At 41.9% G+C, this 19,846-nt stretch overlaps 1 protein-coding gene across 1 annotated transcript in view; it reads right to left on the minus strand.

Annotated features, from left to right (window-relative positions):
• The window catches only part of LOC126291440 (uncharacterized), a 137,550-nt gene that overhangs the window by 58,294 nt on the left and 59,410 nt on the right, over nt 1–19,846 (minus strand). Inside the window, exons 9-10 of the mRNA XM_049984954.1 lie at nt 11,281–11,427; nt 391–1,656 (exon numbers count right to left, since the gene is read on the minus strand). Of these exons, the coding sequence (XP_049840911.1) occupies nt 391–1,656; nt 11,281–11,427 (1,413 nt within the window). The remainder of the gene's footprint in view (nt 1–390; nt 1,657–11,280; nt 11,428–19,846) is intronic.

Consider the following 19,846-nt stretch of genomic DNA (forward strand, 5'->3'; position numbering starts at 1 on the left):
CATAAACAGGGAGCAACTTCCTGTGAATTGATGTGGCAGAGTTATCGCCGGTCTTGAAGAGGAACTCCATCACCGACCATTGTCGCAACCCGACATCTACTTCACGGTCCATTATGGCTCACGTGTACTAAAAGAAAATACTTTTATACACCAACTTATAGCTAAGTGTTCCAAGTATGTTCACAAAAAATTTCGTTCTCCTCCTGAAAAAAATAAAACAATTAAGAGGCAACTATTCAAAACTTTCTGAATGCTCTTTGTACAAATACCACTGTCACACTAACCACTGCCGAGTGCTCAAGGGTGTCCAGTAGCAGGAGTTTTTAAATATACGAGTTTGAAGATTGGAATAAAACTATTAGTCACTTTAAAAAAGGAAAAGCAAGTTACCTGTGGACGGACTGCAAACATATGCATTGCACGGTTGTTGAGAAAACGGTCAATTGGTACTGTTTCTATATAAGAGACTTTATGCTGAAGCTTGAGGTGCTTCGCCACAGCTGTGGCAGCCACAGCTCGGTACGTACACAGAGGACACGAATATCGTGGAGAGCCGTGAATCCTGAGGTGATTGACCAATCTGTTGGAAGCCTTGAAAGGTTGAGAGCAGTGAGGACACCTAAGAACATGATCATGTGACAAATCACAAATGTACAAATGTTCTTGCAACTGATACCCCGTTCTCGCCCGGTATTCACAGTGTGAATTGCCACACAAATACAAGTCCTCTCCCGAAAGACCTGAAGCCGTAAACTGCTTTCGTTGGTCCCCTTGCGTTACAATGGCCTCTGTCACAGCAGATTCCTCAGAAGCCTGGTTTGTTTGTGCTTTATCTGCACCACAGGTAATGTTCACAGACTCTGCAGAACAATTTGTTTCAGGGTGAGAATCAATGCTGAACCTCCTCTCTGCATTTTCAATGGGAATTTTAGAACTAAATGTTGTGGACACAGGAAATGCTTCACAAGTTGTGTGCTCCTGTGTAAGTTCACTTTCTTCTTTCGCTGCAGCTCCTGTGCAAGATTCTGTCAATGACATTACTGAATCACAGGAATTCTGGCTGTCTGTTTCTTTTACTAATTCATTCACACAGTTCTTCATCTTGTTATCTAGATATTTCTTTCCTGGTTGTGACTTTCTCAGTTTACAGCTACCATTACCAGTCATGTGATTACACTGTTTACTCTTCATTGAAAGCTGGCAATAAAGTACCTGTACATCATCATCTTTGTCCACATCATCATCATCACTGTCTGCATTTTGTTCCCTATAGGTAGAGCAGTCAGAAAACTCTCCTTCAACATTTGTTTCTTGAAATGAAGAGGAGACTTTCAGTTCCATTAGAGGGGCACTTTTTTGCAATGAAACATTTCCTGAAATGGGGGATACTGCACTCTCTTGAGTGGCTTCTGTTACTCGATTGTCTACCATTTCAAATGAATTGTTCTGCACAGTATCAATTATCTCACTTTCAGCCACCTGACAGCATAATGTGTGACCAGCTTGATTTTTAACAGCAGCACCTTCCTCAGCATGTGTTTGAGACTCAGTACTTGTCATCACTCCTCCAGCAACAACAGCTGCCTCTGAAGGTCTGCTTGAAACATCATCCAAGTCTACAATCTTTAGCTGGTTAACATCACCAGGCGGAGACATCTGCAAAAAAAGTAAAACGAATAAGTAAATCAGATGGTATGCTTGACAGAATACTAAAATATTACTGTGTTAAGCGAAACAAATGATTACAATTTCATAAAAATTAAATGATTTACCCAGAAGAAAGAGCTTCAGAAATTGAGCAAGTCAATAATGCATTGCTCCAGTTCTGACCTTTATGCAAGCAGTTATTCGGCTTGTCATTGACTGACAGAGTTGCTGGATTCTCTCCTGAGGAATATTGTGCCAAATCCTGTCCAATGGGCACATCACACATCAAAGTCCTGAGCTGGTTGGAGGACTTTCCCAACATTCTCAATTGGGAAGAGTTCCTGTGACCTTGCTGGCCAAAGTGGAATTTAGAAAGCATGAGACTAGCAGCTGAAACTCTCAGCATGTGCGAGTGCATGTTATCCTGCTAAACTGTAAGCCATAGGTGGCTCGACATGAAGGGCAACACAACCGGACATAGAATATCATCGATATATTGCTGTAAGATAACAACCAAAGGGTTCCTGCTAAGCAAAGAAACGACACACCACACAATCACTCCTGTTTGTCAGCCTGGAATCTCACTGCTAGAGTAGAATTGCCTTCAGTAATGAGTCCAGCTTCAACTGAGCCCTGATGAACAGCAAACATGTCTCAAGACACCACTATCAGTGGTGGGACAGCAATCTGACTGTCACCCACAACACAGCCCAACAAACAAGAATGATGGTCTGGGATGCCATTTCGTTTCATAGGAAGACCCGTTTGGTTGTCATCTGTGGTACCCCTACAGCACAGTGGTCTCCTTTTTTTGAATCATCAGTCTTCTGACTGGTTTCATTCAGTCTGCCACGAATTCCTCTCCTATGCCAACCTCTTCACCTCAAGAGTAGCACTTGCAACCTACGTCCTCATTTATTTGCTGAATATATTCCAATCTCTGTCTTCTTCTACAGTTTTTGCCCTTTACACCCCCTCTAGTGCCATGGAAGTCATTCCCTGAGGTCTTAGCAGATGTCCTGTCATCCTGTCGCTTCTCCTTGTCAGTGATTTCCACATATTCCTGTCTTCCCCCATTCTGTGTAGAACATCCTCATTCCTTACCTTATCAGACCACTTAATTTTAAACATTTGTCTGTAGCACCACGTCTCAAAAGCTTTGATTCTCTTCTGTTTTTCAACAGTCCATGTTTCACTATCATACAGTGCTGTGCTCCAGACATATATTTTCAGAAATTTCTTCCTCAAATTAAGGCCTATGTTTGACAGTAGTAGACTTCTCTTGGCCAGTTTTTTCCAGTGCTAGTCTGCTTCTGATTTTCTCCTTGCTCTGACCTGCCATTGGTTATTTTGCTGCCTAGGTAGCAGAATTCCTTAACTTCATCAATCCTGATGTTAAGTTTCTCATTGTTTTCATTTCTGTATCTCTCATTACATTTGTCCGTCTTCAGTTTATTCTCAATCCAAATTCTACGCTCATTAGACTGCTCATTGCATACATTACATTCGACAGACCATGTAATTCTTCTTCACTTTCACTCAGGATAGCAATGTCATCAGCGAATCGTATCACTGATATCCTTTCATCTTGAATTTTAATTCCACTCCTGAACCTTTCTTTTATTCTCATCATTGCTTCTTCGATGTACAGATTGAACAGTTGGGACAAAAGACTACATTCCTGTGCTACAACCTTTTCAATCTGAGCACTTCATTCTTGGTCCTCCACTCTTATTATTCCCTCTTGGCTCTTCTACATGTTGGCTATTGTCCATCTCTCCCTATAGCTTTCCTTGATTTTTCTCAGAATTTTGAATATCTTGCACCATTTTACATTTTCAAATGCTTTTTTCAGGTCAACAAATCCTATGAATGTTTCTTGACTTTTCTTTAGTCTTGATTCCATTATCGACTGCAATGTCAGATTGCTTCTCTGGTACCAAACTGACCATCATCTCTTCAATTTTCTTTTCCATTCTTCTGTACATTATTCTTGTAAGCAGCTTCGATGCATGAGCTGTTAAGATGATTGTGCGATAAGTCTCGCAATTGTCAGCTCTTGCCGTCTTCGGAATTGTGTGGATGATGCTTTTCCGAAAGTCAGATGGTATGTTGCCAAACTCATACATTCTACACACCAAAGTGAATAGTCGTTTTGTTGCCACTTCCCCCAATGATTTTAAAAATTCTGATGGAATGTTATCTATTCCTTCTGCCTTATTTTATCTTAAGTTCTCCAAAGATCTCTTAAATTCTGATTCAAATCCTGGATCCTCTCACTCTTCTAAATCAACTCCTGTTTCTCCTTCTGTCATGCCTTCCATTTATCCTTTCCACTTATCTGCTCTCTCCTCTGCATTTAACAATGGAATTCCTGTTGCACCCTCAGTGTTATCATCCTAGCTTTTACTTTAACTGAAGACTGTTTTGACTTTCCTATATGCTGGGTCAGTCCTTCTGACAATCATATACACTCTTGGAAATTAAAATAAGAACACCGTGAATTCATTGTACCAGGAAGGGGAAACTTTATTGACACATTCCTGGGGTCAGATACATCACATGATCACACTGACAGAACCACAGGCACATAGACACAGCCAACAGAGCATGCACAATGTCGGCGATAGTACAGTGTATATCCACCTTTCGCAGCAATGCAGGCTGCTATTCTCCCACGGAGACGATCGTAGAGATGCTGTATGTAGTCCTGTGGAACGGCTTGCCATGCCATTTCCACCTGGCGCCTCAGTTGGACCAGCGTTCGTGCTGGATGTGCAGACCGCGTGAAACGACGCTTCATCCAGTCCCAAACATGCTCAATGGGGGACAGATCCGGAGATCTTGCTGGCCAGGGTAGTTGACTTACACCTTCTAGAGCACGTTGGGTGGCACGAGATACATGCGGACGTGCATTGTCCTGTTGGAACAGCAAGTTCCCTTGCCGGTCTAGGGATGGTAGAACGATGGGTTCGATGACGGTTTGGATGTACCGTGCACTATTCAGTGTCCCCTCGACGATCACCAGAGGTGTACGGCCAGTGTAGGAGATCGCTCCCCACACCATGATGCCGGGTGTTGGGCCTGTGTGCCTCGGTCGTATGCAGTCCTGATTGTGGCGCTCACCTACACGGCGCCAAACCCGCATACAACCATCATTGGCACCAAGGCAGAAGCGACTCTCATCGCCGAAGACGACATGTCTCCATTCGTCCCTCCATTCACGCCTGTCGCGACACCACTGGAGGCGGGCTGCACGATGTTGGGGTGTGAGCGGAAGACGGCCTAACAGTGTGCGGGACCGTAGCCCAGCTTCATGGAGACGGTTGCAAATGGTCCTCGCCGATACCCCAGGAGCAACAGTGTCCCTAATTTGCTGGAAAGTGGCGGTGCGGTCCCCTACGGCACTGCGTAGGATCCTACGGTCTTGGCGTGCATTCGTGCGTCGCTGTGGTCCGGTCCCAGGTCGACGGGCACGTGCACCTTCAGCCCGACCACTGGCGACAACATCGATGTACTGTGGAGACCTCACGCCCCACGTGTTGAGCAATTCGGCGGTACGTCCACCCGGCCTCCCGGATGCCCACTATATGCCCTCGCTCAAAGTCCGTCAACTGCACATACGGTTCACGTCCACGCTGTCGCGGCATGCTACCAGTGTTAAAGACTGCGATGGAGCTCCGTATGCCACGGCAAACTGGCTGACACTGACGGCGGCGGTGCACAAATGCTGCGCAGCTAGCGCCATTCGATGGCCAACACCGCGGTTCCTGGTGTGTCCGCTGTGCCGTGCGTGTGATCATTGCTCGTACAGCCCTCTCGCAGTGTCCGGAGCAAGTATGGTGGGTCTAACACACCGGTGTCAATGTGTTCTTTTTTCCATTTCCAGGAGTGTATTTTTAAATTTCTTCACATCTTCATGCAGCAATTTCATCTTAGCTTCCCTGCACTTCTTATTTATTTCACTCCTCACAGACTTGATTTCTGTATTCCCGAATTTCCCTGAACATTTTTGTACTTCCTTCTTTCATGGATCGACTGAGGTATTTCTTCCGTTACCCACGGTTTCTTCCCAATTTCATTCATTGTGCCTATGTTTTCTTTCCAACTTCTGTGATTGCTCTTTCTAGAGATGTCCATTCCTCTTCAACTGTAATCCTACTGAGCTATTTCTTACTGCTGCATCTATAGCCTTAGAGAACTTCAAGGGTACCTTGTTGTTCCTTAGCACTTCCTTATCCCACTTCTTTGCATATCAATTCTTCCTGACTAATCTCTTTAAATGTCAGCCTACTCTTCATCACTACTACATTGTATCTGAGTCTATATCTGCTTCTGGGTACACCTTACAATCCATACCTGATTTCGGAATCTCTGTCTGACTACGATGTAATCTAACTGAAATCTTTCGGTATGACGCAGCCTTTTCCAAGAAAACCTCCTTCTCTTGTGATTCTTGAAAGAAGTATTTGCTATTACTAGCTGAAATCTATTACAAAATTCAAGCAGTCTTTCTCCTGTCCCAGTCCTTGTCCAAGTCCACATTCTCCTGTAACTGTTTCCTCTACTCCTTTGCCTACAACTGCATTCCAGTCTCCCATAATTATTAGATTTTTATCTCTCTTTATGTACTGTATCACCCTTTCATTATCCTCATACAATTTCCGTATTTCTTCATCTTCAGCTTGTGACTTCGGCATGTATACTGACTACCATTGGCTAAGGGGTTCTAGGCGCTACAGTCTGGAAACGCGCAACCGCTACAGTCGCAGGTTCGAATCCTGCCTCGGGCATGGATGTGTTTGATGTCCTTAGGTTAGTTAGGTTTAAGTAGTTCTAAGTTCTAGGGGACTGATGACCTCAGAAGTTAAGTCCCATAGTGCTCAGAGCCATTTTCAACTACCATTGTCGGTGTTGGTCTGCTGACGATTTTGATAAGAACAATCCTATCACTGAACTTTTCACAGTAGCACACTCACTGCCCCATCTACCTATTCATAATGAAGCCTACTCCAGTAATACCATTTTCTGCTGCTGTTGATATCACCCTATACTCATATGACCAGAAATCTCTGTCTTCTTTCCATTTCACTTCACTGACTCCTATGATATCTAGAAATCTTTGCATTTCCCTTTTCAGATTTTCTAGCTTCCGTGCCATGTTCAAGATTCTGGCATTCCATGCCCTGCCAGAATGAGATTTCCACTCTGCAGCAGAGTGTGCGCTGATATGGAACTTCCTGGCAGATTAGAACAGTGTGCCGGACCAAGACTCAAACTCGGGACCGAGTTTGAGTCTCAGTCCGGCACACAGTTTTAATCTGCCAGGAAGCTTCATATCAGCACACACTCCGCAACAGAGTGAAAATCTCATTCTGGAAACATCCCCCAGGCTGTGCCTAATATCCTTTGTTTCAGGAGTGCTAGTTCTGCAAGGTTCGCAGGAGATCTTCTGTAAAGTTTGGAAGGTAGGAGACGAGGTACTGGCAGAAGTAAAGCTGTGAGGACAGGGCGTGAGTCATGCTTGGGTAGCTCAGTTGGTAGAGCACTTGCCCATTAAAGGCAAAGGTCCTGACTTCGAGTCTCGGTCCGGCATACATTTTTAATCTGCCAGGAAGTTTCATTCCATGCTCTGATTTACAGAACATTCTCCTTTTGTTGGTTATTCAATCCTTTTCTCATTGTCACCTCCCATTGGGCAGCCCCCCCCCCCCCCCCTCAAGGATCCCAATGGGGACAATTCCAGAATATTTTGCCAATGGAGAGATCATCTTTAAACTTTTTGAATTACAGGCCACATGTCCTGTGGATATACGTTATGTGTCTTTAATACACTGGTTCCACTGCCTTCAGCATCCTCATGCCATTAATCATTGCTGAGTCGTCTGCCTTTAGGGGCAATTTGCCACCCCAAGGAACCTCTGTCCAATCCTTCTCCCTCTTTGACAAGGCTGTTGGGGGAAAGAGGGTGACTTCTTACGCTGGAAGTCTTCAGCCACCAGCACTGATTAATAATCAAAATTTTATGTTGAAATACTACAGGATTGTGAAAATGGTAATGTGATTTGCACAGTATCCATGTAGATGTAGATGTAGAAGCAGTGACAGGTTTTAAAGCTAGGACCAAGGACATTTTGATCACTAATCAAAGAAGCTACCCCTACACCGCAGGTTAGCGCCCTAGCACAGCAGCACATCTATAATACTCTGCACCCTGTTTTGCTGCCATGCTGGGCTTACTTTTCAGCATGATAACGCTGGCCCACACATGGCAAGAGTTTTTCTGTTTGTCTTTGTGCTTGCCAAACCCTACCTATGCCAGCAAAGTCGCTCGATCTCTCCCCAACTAAGAACGTTTGGAACATTATGGGAAGGGCCCTCCAACTAGCTCAGAATTTTGATGATCTATCACGCCAATTGGACACAATCTGGCATGATGTCTCTCAAGAAGACATTCAACAACTCTATCAAACAGCACCAAGCCAAATAACAGTTTGCACAAGGGCCTAAGTTTGATGAATATATTGTTGATTTTCTCCATTTGTGAACCTCTTTCTCTTGTTTAAATCACCAATTTTTCCTGATATTGTAATCATTTGTTTGTTTGTACATGAACATCACATCTACTGATTTCTGTCCCATTCAGATAATTCCTTCATATCCCATCCATGTTTCCCCATAGAGTATACTAGCACCACTCATTACTCAGTTCACTTAAAAGCAACTTGCAAAATTTCTAAAAATATAATGTTCCAGCTCATTTTGCAGCTTGTTATAAATCAGCACCTATGTTTTATGCTTTCAGCTCTGGTACAACCAACCAGAATAGTGTCTCAAGTCAGATAGTGCAAGGAAGGCAGTTAATAAAGTTTCCATATTATCTAATGTTTCACAACCACTGGCAGTCTTCTGAGAATCAAATAAGAAAACAACTGAAAGACCTCAAACCAAAATCAAATTCCACCAAAAGTATCCCACTCATCCCACCACATCAAACAAATACCCTGCAAGGACAACATCAAAATAACAAAAAGTTAGCAGAAAAAAATTAAACAGATCCTCATCCTCTGATGAATCCTAAAGAAATACTGGTTGCAGCGGAAAAAGGCTGTCTGGGTCAATGCACACAAAATTTCAAGGTACAATACAGTACCAATTTTTTTTCTGCGTAAGTTTGATGTATCTTAACAACTATGGGAATAGCTAGTCAATAAATAACACAGTCATTGCTTAATGTAACAGTTTAATTTTTACTGGTTCCATCTATGATCTCAATGTAGCAATATCCATGTCATATTTTCGTTTGCCTTTTTTATAAAACGAATGTGCTTTCCTTGGGTCTTTTGGACTCATCTTTCTCTCATCTTTTTTCTTAATAGTAAGAAGTCCATATTTGTACTCTTAAGATAACTGCTGATAATAATCATATTTTGAGATATAATGAGTTGATATTTATTACATATACCTGTCATATATCACTAATTATCTGTATTTATTTCCATTGTGAAGCGTAAGTTCAGTGATGTGATGATAGCATACCATCCACACAGTACCAGATGCTTAATAACATCACTTATTTTGAAGAGCAGTCTAATCTGTTTTAAATACAAATTACAATTGTTCTTGTAGTGCACTGTGACAGTTTTCATCGCACTGTACTATGTTTATCACACATCAGCCAAGTTATTGCTATCCAACAGCAATCACTGGGCCTGACTTAATCAGGAGAGGGCCAAAAAAATGGTAAGATGCACAGGGTCAGTTACAGTACAAATTTTATCCAAAACATATTTCAGTTCAAAATTAATCAGAGTCATTCCCACTATCACTGCAGCTCTTGTAATGTATCCCACCACACAATTAACATTCTACCAGATTTTTGTTCAGGTTAACACAGGTCATGTCACATTAAACTTGCACAAATAACTTAAAAAGATATGAAGGGAAAGAAAGAATGAGTAAGTGCAGGAAATATATAAGGAATTCAACTTTCAACATATTTATTCTGAGTCACTGGAATGCAACAATAGACACGCACTAAAAATGACTATTCTGTAAGCACAATTACATATTTCACCCATGGCACACTCCTGTAGAGCCAAACCAACATAAAAACACTATAAATATCCCACACAACACTCCCTCTTTGATACTAAATTTGTTTTGCAGTGACAGCCAGAATCAAACAATTTGTGAATAACAATTCCTCTATATGAGTTAAAAAGTATCCTTCATCTTCTTCATTATGATGATATGAAAACATGTTGTTGTTGTTGTGGTCTTCAGTCCTGAGACTGGTTTGATGCAGCTCTCCATGCTACTATATCCTGTGCAAGCTTCTTCATCTCACAGTACCTACTGCAACCTACATCCTTCTGAATCTGCTTAGTGTCTCCCTCTATGAATTTTACCCTCCACGTTGCCCTTCAATACTAAATTGGTGATCCCTTGATGCTTCAGAACATATCCTACAAACCGATCCCTTCTTCTGGTCAAGTTGTGCCACAAACTTCTCTTCTTCCCAATTCCATTCAATACCTTCTCATTAGTTATGTGATCTACCCATCTAATCTTCAGCATTCTTCTGTAGCACCACATTTCGAAAGCTTCTATTCTCTTCTTATCCAAGCTATTTATCGTCCATGTTTCACTTCCATACATGGCAACACTCCATACAAATACTTTCAGAAATGACTTCCTCACACTTAAATCAATACTCAATATTAACCAATATCTCTTCTTCAAAAACACTTTCTTTGCCATTGCCAGTCTACATTTTATATCCTCTCTACTTCGACCATCATCAGTTATTTTGCTCCCCAAATAGCAAAACTCCTTTACTACTTTAAGTGTGTCATTTCCTAATCTAATTCCCTCAGCATCACTTGACTTAATTCAACTACATTCCATTATCTTCGTTTTGCTTTTGTTGATGTTCATCTTATATCCTCCTTTCAAGACACTGTCCATTCAATTCAACTGCTCTTCCCAGTCCTTTGCTGTCTCTGACACAATTACAATGTCATTGGCGAACCTCAAAGTTTTTATTTCTTCTCCATGGACTTTAATACCTACTCCGAATTTTTCTTTTGTTTCCTTTACTGCTTGCTCAATATACAGATTGAATAACATCAGGGAGAGGCTACAACCCTGTCTTACTCCCTTCCCAACAACTGCTTCCCTTTCATGTCCCTCGACTCTTATAACTGCCATCTGGTTTCTGTACAAATTGTAAATAGCCTTTCGCTCACTGTATTTTGCCCCTGCCACATTTAGAATTTGAAAGAGAGCATTCCAGTCAACACTGTCAAAAGCTTTCTCTAAGTCTACAAATGCTAGAAACGTAGGTTTGCCTTTCCTTAATCTTTCTTCTAAGATAAGGCTTAAGGTCAGTATTGCCTCACGTGTTCCAGTATTTCTATGGAATCCAAACTGATCTTCCCTGAGGTCGGCTTCTACTAGTTTTTCCATACGTCTGTAAAGAATTCGTGTTAGTATTTTGCAGCTGTGGCTTATTGAACTGATGGTTCGGTGATTTTCACATCTGCCAACACCTGCTTTCTTTATGAATACATAAACTAAATAAAAAACTGATAGGAAATTACTGCATTGTACAATTCATGTCGGACATACCGTAGTCAGTTCATAATGACGCATCACTGTGAGTGCTGGTAAGTTGTGGTGTATATTACAGAGATGCAGCAGAATATCCTCCTCTTTTTCTGCCCCATATGGACAATGCCGGCATTGATATAACGAAAATGAATGAAACCTGTAATGCTGTATACAAAATGAAATTTAATAAAAGGTTAATTCTGAAATTATATATATATATATTTTACTTATCTGGTACGAACCCACATTTTTTTTTAATGCACACATTTCGAATTTTAACAAAAACAAAAGATACATAGAAAACAGAATTAAATAAAAAAGCCTCTGTTTATAACTGAGAATAGTAGTAGTAGTAGTAGTAGTAGTAGTAGTAGTAGTATCAATAATAATAATACAGGGTGATCAGTCCTTTACACAACCACCTGGCAGGGATTTTGTTGACCGGCTGGGAGCCGGTCATCAACAGCAATGGCAGGGAGTACACTTACCCTCCGCGGCGAGACCTTTCTTTGCACAGGTTGCACATTTGTTAGGTGGCACAGTACAGTGTATTGGGTGAAAGTGTTTCAAGTGAAATATCAAAATACAGATATTCTATTTGCAAGAGTATTCACGTATGACACATGTGAATAGAGTCAATATGTGGAACAAGAAGAATATTTCCGGACGAATTCCCTTATGTTCAACTTCCTAAGTGGACTAAGATTCATTAACTGATAAATAAATATCATGAAATGGGAAGTATTCTTCACAGGGAAGACAGACAACCGCATACAGTAAATACAGTACTTGCAGAAGAAACTCTGAACAACATTTGTGTGCTCCGGACAGGTCCCCTAGAAAATCAGGTCGATGTATTTCTAAGTAAATGGGAATTTCCTGTGGCCCTTTTTGAGCAGCTACAAAGTTATTGAAGTTACAACCCTATACAATAACTGCAGTGTAAGAACTTAAACCAGGCAACATTGCAAAATAGTTGTGGTTCTGTGAATGAATTTTGAATAGGGTGCATGACAGAAATACATCCATCAGCTAACTTTCTTTTCGGATGAATCACGGTTCCACCTATGTGGATACATTAATTCACAAAATAATTGTTATTGGAGTTCTGAAAAGCCTAATGTAACACACAAGGCACCCATACATCTTCAAAAATAGGTGTTTGTGCTATTAGAGTCTAACAATAATAGGCCCTATTTCTTTCCAGGATATAATTACCAGTGAGAGAGATGTGGAAAACATTTTGCAGTCTTTTTTTGGCTAATTAACTGGAGTTCTGTGTCAGCACGCACAGGAAATTTGTGATGTGTTTCAATACAGAGTTATCACTAATAGTATCCTCATTTGCCTGATGTAACCCTTACGACTTTTATCTCTGGGAAGCATTAAATGGGAAAGTGCACAAGTCAAATTCACATGCTTTATGTTGTTGTGGCCTTCAGTCCTGAGACTGGTTTGATGCAGCTCTCCATGCTACTCTATCCTGTGCAAGCTTCTTCATCTCTCAGTACCTACTGCAACCTACGACCTTCTGAATCTGCTTAGTGAACTCATATCTTGGTCTCCCTCTATGATTTTTACCCTCCACACTGCCCTCCAATGCTAAATGTATGATCCCTTGATACATCAGAACATGTCCTACCAACCGGTCCCTTCTTCTGGTCAAGTTGTGCCACAAACTCCTCTTCTCCCCAATTCTATTCAATACCTCCTCATTAGTTATGTTTTCTGTGGGATTGGAATTGTTATATTCTTCTTGAAGTCTGAGGGTATTTCGCCTGTCTCATACATCTTGCTCACCAGATGGTAGAGTTTTGTCAGGCCTGGCTCTCCCAATGCCGTCAGTAGTTGTAATGGAATTTTGTCTACTCCCAGGGCCTTGTTTCGACTCAGGCTTTCAGTGCTCTGTCAAACTCTTCATGCAGTATTGTATCTCCCATTTTGTCTTCATCTACATTCTCTTCCATTTCAAAAATATTGTCCTCAAGTACGTCGCCCTCGTATAGACCCTCTATATACTCCTTCCACATTTCTGCTTTCCCTTCTTTGCTTAGAACTGGGTTGCCATCTGAGCTCTTGATATTCATACAAGTTGTTTTCTTTTCTCCAAAGGTCTCTTTAATTTTCCTGTAGGCAGTATCTATCTTACCCCTAGTGAGATAAGCCGCTACATCCAGACATTTGTCCTCTAGCCATCCCTGCTTAGCCATTTTGCACTTCCTGTCAATCTCATTTTTGAGACGTCTGTATTCCTTTTTGCCTGCTTCATTTACTGCATTTTTGTATTTTCTCCTTTCGTCAATTAAGTTCAATATTTCTTCTGTTACCCAAGGATTTCTACTAGCCCTCGTCTTTTTACCTACTTGATCCTCGGCTGCCTTCACTACTTCATTCCTCAGAGTTTCCCATTCTTCTTCTACTGTACTTCTTTCCACCATTCCTGTCAATTGTTCCCTTATGTTCTCCCTGAAACTCTGTACAACCTCTGCTTTAATCAGTTTGTCCAGATCCCATCTCCTTAAATTCCCACCTTTTTGCAGTTTCTTCAGTTTTAATCTACAGGTCATAACCAATAGATTGTGGCCAGAGTCCACATCTGCCCCTGGAAATGTCCTACAATTTAAAACCTGGTTCCTAAATCTCTGTCTTACCATTATATAATCTAACTGATAACTTCTAGTATTTCCAGGATTCTTCCATGTGTACAACCTTCTTTTATGATTCTTGAACCAAGTGTTAGCTATGATTAAGTTATGCTCTGTGCAAAATTCTACCAGACGGCTTCCTCTTTCATTTCTTTCCCCCAATCCAAATCATCCTACTATGTTTCATTCTCTCCCTTTTTCTAGTCTCGATTTCCAGTCACCCATGACTATTAAATCTTGTCTCCTGATAAATCTTTGTCTTCCTTCACTACCTGAATAATTTCTTTTATTTCTTCATACATTTCATCAATTTCTTCATCATCTGCAGAGCTAGTTGGCATATAAACCTGTACTATTGTAGTAGGTGTGGGCTTTGTGTCTATCTTGGCCACAATAAAGTGTTCACTATGCTGTTTGTAGTAGCTTACCCGCACTCTTATTTTTTTATTCATGATTAAACCTATTCCTGCATTACCCCTATTTGATTTTGTATCTATAAGCCTGTATTCACCTGACCAAAAGTCTTGTTCCTCCTGCCACCGAACTTCACTAATTCCCACTATATCTAACTTTAACCTATCCATTTCCCTTTTTAAGTTTTCAAACCTACCTGCCCGATTAAGGGATCTGACATTCCACGCCCCGATCCATAGAATGCCAGTTTTCTTTCTCCTGATGACGACATCCTCCTGAGTAGTCCCCACCTGGAGATCCGAATGGGGACTATTTTACCTCCGGAATATTTTACCCAAGAGCACGCCATCATCATTTAACCATACAGTAAAGCTGCATGCCCTCGGGAAAAATTACTGCTGTAGTTTCCCCTTGCTTTCATGCTTTAGATGAACTTAAAACTAACTTTATCAAGAAATTGCTGCCATTTCTAACAGGGAACTATAGAGTGTAATGAGGAATTTTTCTAATCATTTCTAAGAAATGCTTGAACAATGATGGAATGCAGGCCTAGCATCTCCTTGCTTAACATATATTACTAATTTACTTTTCTTTTTGAAAACATTATTGGAAGAATAGATTGCTACTCAACTAATAGTGGACATACTGAGTCACAGACAGGCACAACAATGAGACTACTAAACATGTAAGCTTTTGGTCAGGACGCCTTCTTCTGAAATAGACAACATACATACACACATTCACGCAAATGCAGCTCACACATACGAGCAGTGTCTCTGGCTGCCAAGACCAGATTGTGAGCAAAGTACATGATGGAAAAAGCAATCTTGGTTCTGGCGGTAAGGAGGAGACTGGGGCGGAGAAGGTAAAGTCTACTTCTTGGTGCATACTGAGATGAGATAGTGAGAGGGTAGGGCAGCTAGATGCTGTTGGGAGATTAGATGGAGGGGTAAGGATTGGGGGGGGGGGGGAGGGGCTATGATAAAGATGGGAAGTAAAAAAGACTGAGGGTGTACTTGAGGAGTAGAAGGCTGTGTAGTGCTCTGGAGTGGGAACAGGGCACGGAAAAGGTGGGTGAAGGACAATGTGTAATGAAGGTTGAGGTCAGGAAGGTTACAGGAACATAGAATATGTTGCAGGGAGAGTACCTAAGTGCACAATCCTTCCTATGAATATCACCTTTTCTGAACAGTTTAGGCGAGAACTTTTCCTTCAATATATCCTACGTTCCTACAACCCTGTTGGTCTCAGGTTTCATTAGTCATTGTACTTCTCTCACATATCACCTTCCCTGCTCCCACTCCAGCACTACACAGCCTTCTATTCCACAAGCAGACCCACAAGCTTTTTACTTCTGTTCTTTCTCACTCCCCCCCCCCCCCTTCCATCTAATCTCTCAACTGCACCTAGCTGCCCTACCCTCTCTCCACCTCATCCCTGTATGCTCCCACAAGCAGTTCTTTACCGTTCCCTACCCTGTGCATGCTCTCCCTCCTCTTCTACACCCCAGTCTTCTCCTTACCACCACCACCCAGACTTCACAATTCCTCACAGTCTGGCCTCCGCAGATATAGACAGTGGTCACATGTGTGTGTGCTGAGTTTGTGTGAATGTGTGTGTGTATTTTGTCTGTTTCAGAAGAAGTTCTTCTGGCCGAATTTGTTGTGCCTCTCTGCGACTCAACATCTCCGTTATATGGTGAGTAGCAATCTGTCATTTTCACAATATTGTCATTATTCCATTCTGGATTTTCCATTATTTACTTTTCTTTTGAAGTGTTATGTTACATATGTTTGAAATAATTGACACAACAAACCATTCTATATTTACTGCGGACCTCTTGTCACACACAGAAGAGTGACTACTCAAATGTTTAGTGATATTTTTAATAGAATTTATACTTCGCAACCTCAGTTACAGCCACATATTACACCCTTCCTAGTGATATTGTTGAGATATTTCTTTGAGAAGTGCACTGTACGGTCGGACTGGGTAGCTCACTGGATTGGCTGAAGACATTGTGAAGGTTTGATGACTGGATCTGGTAGTTAGCTTGGAAGTTACGGTGGGGATCTGGAATCCACCTTCTTCAGCAGGAAGGTTGGTCTGTCAATGGCAATGGTCTGACTATGAGGTGTTTCAACAACAAAGTATTTTACAAAGCATGAGTATACCAGTTCAGCACGTACAAGTTGGAGAGGTTTCCTCTATGCATCATGTCAAGCTCAGGATGGTGAAGATAGATGTAGCACACTGTCGAATATATACTGGTCAAGTTATGGCATGAACTGCTTTAAGCTGAAAATGAAAGCTGGAGTGTTGCACTCCATTGCTGTAGGGTCAAAGAAACTGGCTGGAAGTCCATTCATCATGCAGTATGGCATTTCTGCAGTGGTGGTGTTATATTCTGGAATCATATAACCACACAGACCTATTAAAATTGTTAATGAAAGTGAGGCACTTAATGCTGCTTTGTTGTAGTGGTGCTACCATTCTACTTAGCCATTCGATTCTGGGTGGTAAGCAGCGGTTTTGATGTGGTGTATACCCAAGGCCTATGTGAGGTGAACAATAAACTGAAAATCAAACTGCCATCCACTGTCAGTGGTGATGATTTCTAGGACTCCAAAAGTGCAATCTGTGACGATGGGAGAGTGCTGGCAACGCTTTCTGCACAAATGCCATTCAGTGAAACTGCCTCTGGCTAATGTGTAATCCTGTTGATCTTCATTAGGAGGTATGTGAAGCCCTGAGAGGAAGGTAATGGTCCCACTAGATCAACACTTTCGTGAAGCAAATTTTCTCATTCCAGCATGGCAATACACATAGTTGACAAAGCCGCTGCATGCATTACAGTGACTTCAGCAAGAACAGAAGACTCTTCTGCAATCTGTGACTCACCTGGACACTGCCCTATCCCATGCTTTCCAACAACTTCAGCACCAACAGCAGCTTTTACTACAAACATGGACCAGGTGACGACAATCTTGCCACCACTATTTCAAGAATTTGCCTTCATCACAAGGTTGCAGTAAAACTCGGTGGCCTCTGCAGTTCAAGGTGACACACACCAAAGAGCTTTCCAATTAGCCTACTGCTGTGCTCACACCTACCAAATTCTTCAGCATCTCAGTACAGGTATAGAGCCTCTTATGTTACGATATATTCATTTTAAATGCAAACTTATGGATTATTATGCCTCACAAACCAATTTCAGGGCTGACGTGCATGTTACCCTTCACAGGTCATCTTCCATGAAGCCTCTATGTGCTGCAGTGCACAACAGCACTAGAGCGCAGGCTCCCACCCGCATGTCATCTCCCACAACTCTCCTATACACTCCAGCATTCAACAGTGCTCATGTGCACATTCCCACTCCCAAGTCATCTTATGGAATGCTCCTCTTTGCTCAAGCACGTAACTTCCAGCCATCTTCTGCAACACAACTGGACTTCCTGCCCAGCCTTCATTCTCTGGTGCACACTCACAATTTCACACCATCTTCTCAGACACTAATAGACTCTTTGCCAGTCCTCTGGGCCCATATGTATGATAACAATTCTGAGGTGATGAATTCTTCGCGGGTTATCAGCCGAGTCTTGTCGCAATGTTTCAATGAGTTTTGTACCCATCATATTCTGGCGAAGTGTTGGGATGCTGTGTTCTGCATATCTATATAGCTGCTTGGCGGTCGTCCACTACTGTAGGCCGTCCAATCACATTCCTCTGGTGGGGGGAGGGGGGGTGCACTGCACAGCTTTTTTTTTTTTTTTAATGCGAAGATGTGTCCCTCAATAATGCTATGTTTTGTTGCTACAGCGGACTTGTTTGTCTATCCTAGTCATACGTTCCTGATGTGTTCAGTACAGCACTGGGAGATACATCGTTGTGTCTGCCCGATTTATTCCATCCCACCTTCAAACTCAATACTGCAAAAGCCCGGCGTCTGCAGCCCCAGTTCGTCTTTGGTAGAGCCAAGTATATCTTTGAATTTTTTTCAGTGCGCAAAAGATGGTTGTTATTTCATGCTTCTTTGATATTCTTGCAATCTTGGCTGTTGGCGGTCCAGTAAACGGCAGAAACGCCACACATTTTGCTTCGTCTTCTTCTGGTTTCTCCTCCTGCCCCTTGTCTGCACGCGAGGCATGTCTTATTTGTGTCTCAGTGTAGCCATTTGTAATGGATCTGGGAGATGTGCTATTTTCTACCGGATTTGTCGATACCAAATCTAATGAGGGAGGTTGTAAATGTTTTCTTATAATTTTGTCAGAATATTTTTTGTGAACTGTAATTTGCATTATTTTATGCTAATTTGCTTATATGTTCAGGAATGGCAGCATATTGATTAATATTAGTAGAGGTGACGAAAAATATCAAAGAGACTGGTTGCAAGTGGAAGCTTGTGTGTTATGTGAAATGTCTTTGATGCTGTAGTTGTCTTTGACCATAGTCAGTCGGTAGTGAACTCTCGGTGTGTGTGATGGTGGAACAATGTGCAGGTCACCGTTATAATAATTTGCAAGTCAACAGCAAAAATGAATTATTTTACTACAAGCACCAAAAATGAGGCAAATTCATTGAACCAGGACATTTCCGCAGACAACGAAATAGCATTATGGAATCATACTTTCACTAGACAACTGAAGCCAACACAGAAAAGTCAAATATCATCTTATAAACATTTCACAGAAAAGTGAGTACTGTCACGAAATATGCTAAATTCAAGTATATAAAAATAGTGAGCATATTTCACATTCTTATTGAAGGTTTCCAACAGATGTGGGCGCAGCAAACTTTCGTTGTCACAGATCGACCTGGCTCTTTGTACCAAGGTGTTCAGTACTGAGTTGTGTTGTGCTAAATGGTGGCAGCTCCAAGCATTGACATACAAGTTGGTGTGCATCTTCTTCCTCTAGACAGAGTGTCCCAATGTACCGTCCGGATTTTTCTTGATCAAAATATCCGAGAAGGGAAGACAGCCATTCTCTTCTACCTCCATGGTGAATTTGATGCTGTCATGTATGCCACTGAGATGGCGTAGGAACTCCTGTAGTTCTTCCTTGCCATGGGGCCACACTTCAAAAGTGTCGTCTATGTATTTGTAGAAGACCTTTGGTTTATGGCGGGCGGTGTTCAGTACCACATCTTCAAAGTGCTCCATGTACAAGTTGGCAATACCTGGGGCCAGGGGGGAACCCATGGCAACACCATCCGTTTGTTCATAGAATTTCCCACCGCATTTGAAGTACGTTGTGGTTAACATGAGACAAAAGAGTCTGAGTGTGTCCTCATCGAAGTGATCTTTGAGTAGAGCTAAAAAATCATCCAGCGGCACCCGGGTGAAAAGAGAAGTGACATCAAAGCTGACCAGTAGATCCTTCTCGTCCAGGCGTAACCCTTAGATTACCTTAACAAATTCGGTCGAGTTCTTGAACGGTGAGGGCAGTGACCCACAAGTGATTTTAACAGCTGCACTAGGTGCTTTGCTACACCATATGTCAGAGAATTTATGGTGTTCAATATAG

The sequence above is a fragment of the Schistocerca gregaria genome, chromosome 9 (genome assembly GCF_023897955.1).
Source record: "Schistocerca gregaria isolate iqSchGreg1 chromosome 9, iqSchGreg1.2, whole genome shotgun sequence".
NCBI classification, from domain to species: domain Eukaryota; kingdom Metazoa; phylum Arthropoda; class Insecta; order Orthoptera; family Acrididae; genus Schistocerca; species Schistocerca gregaria.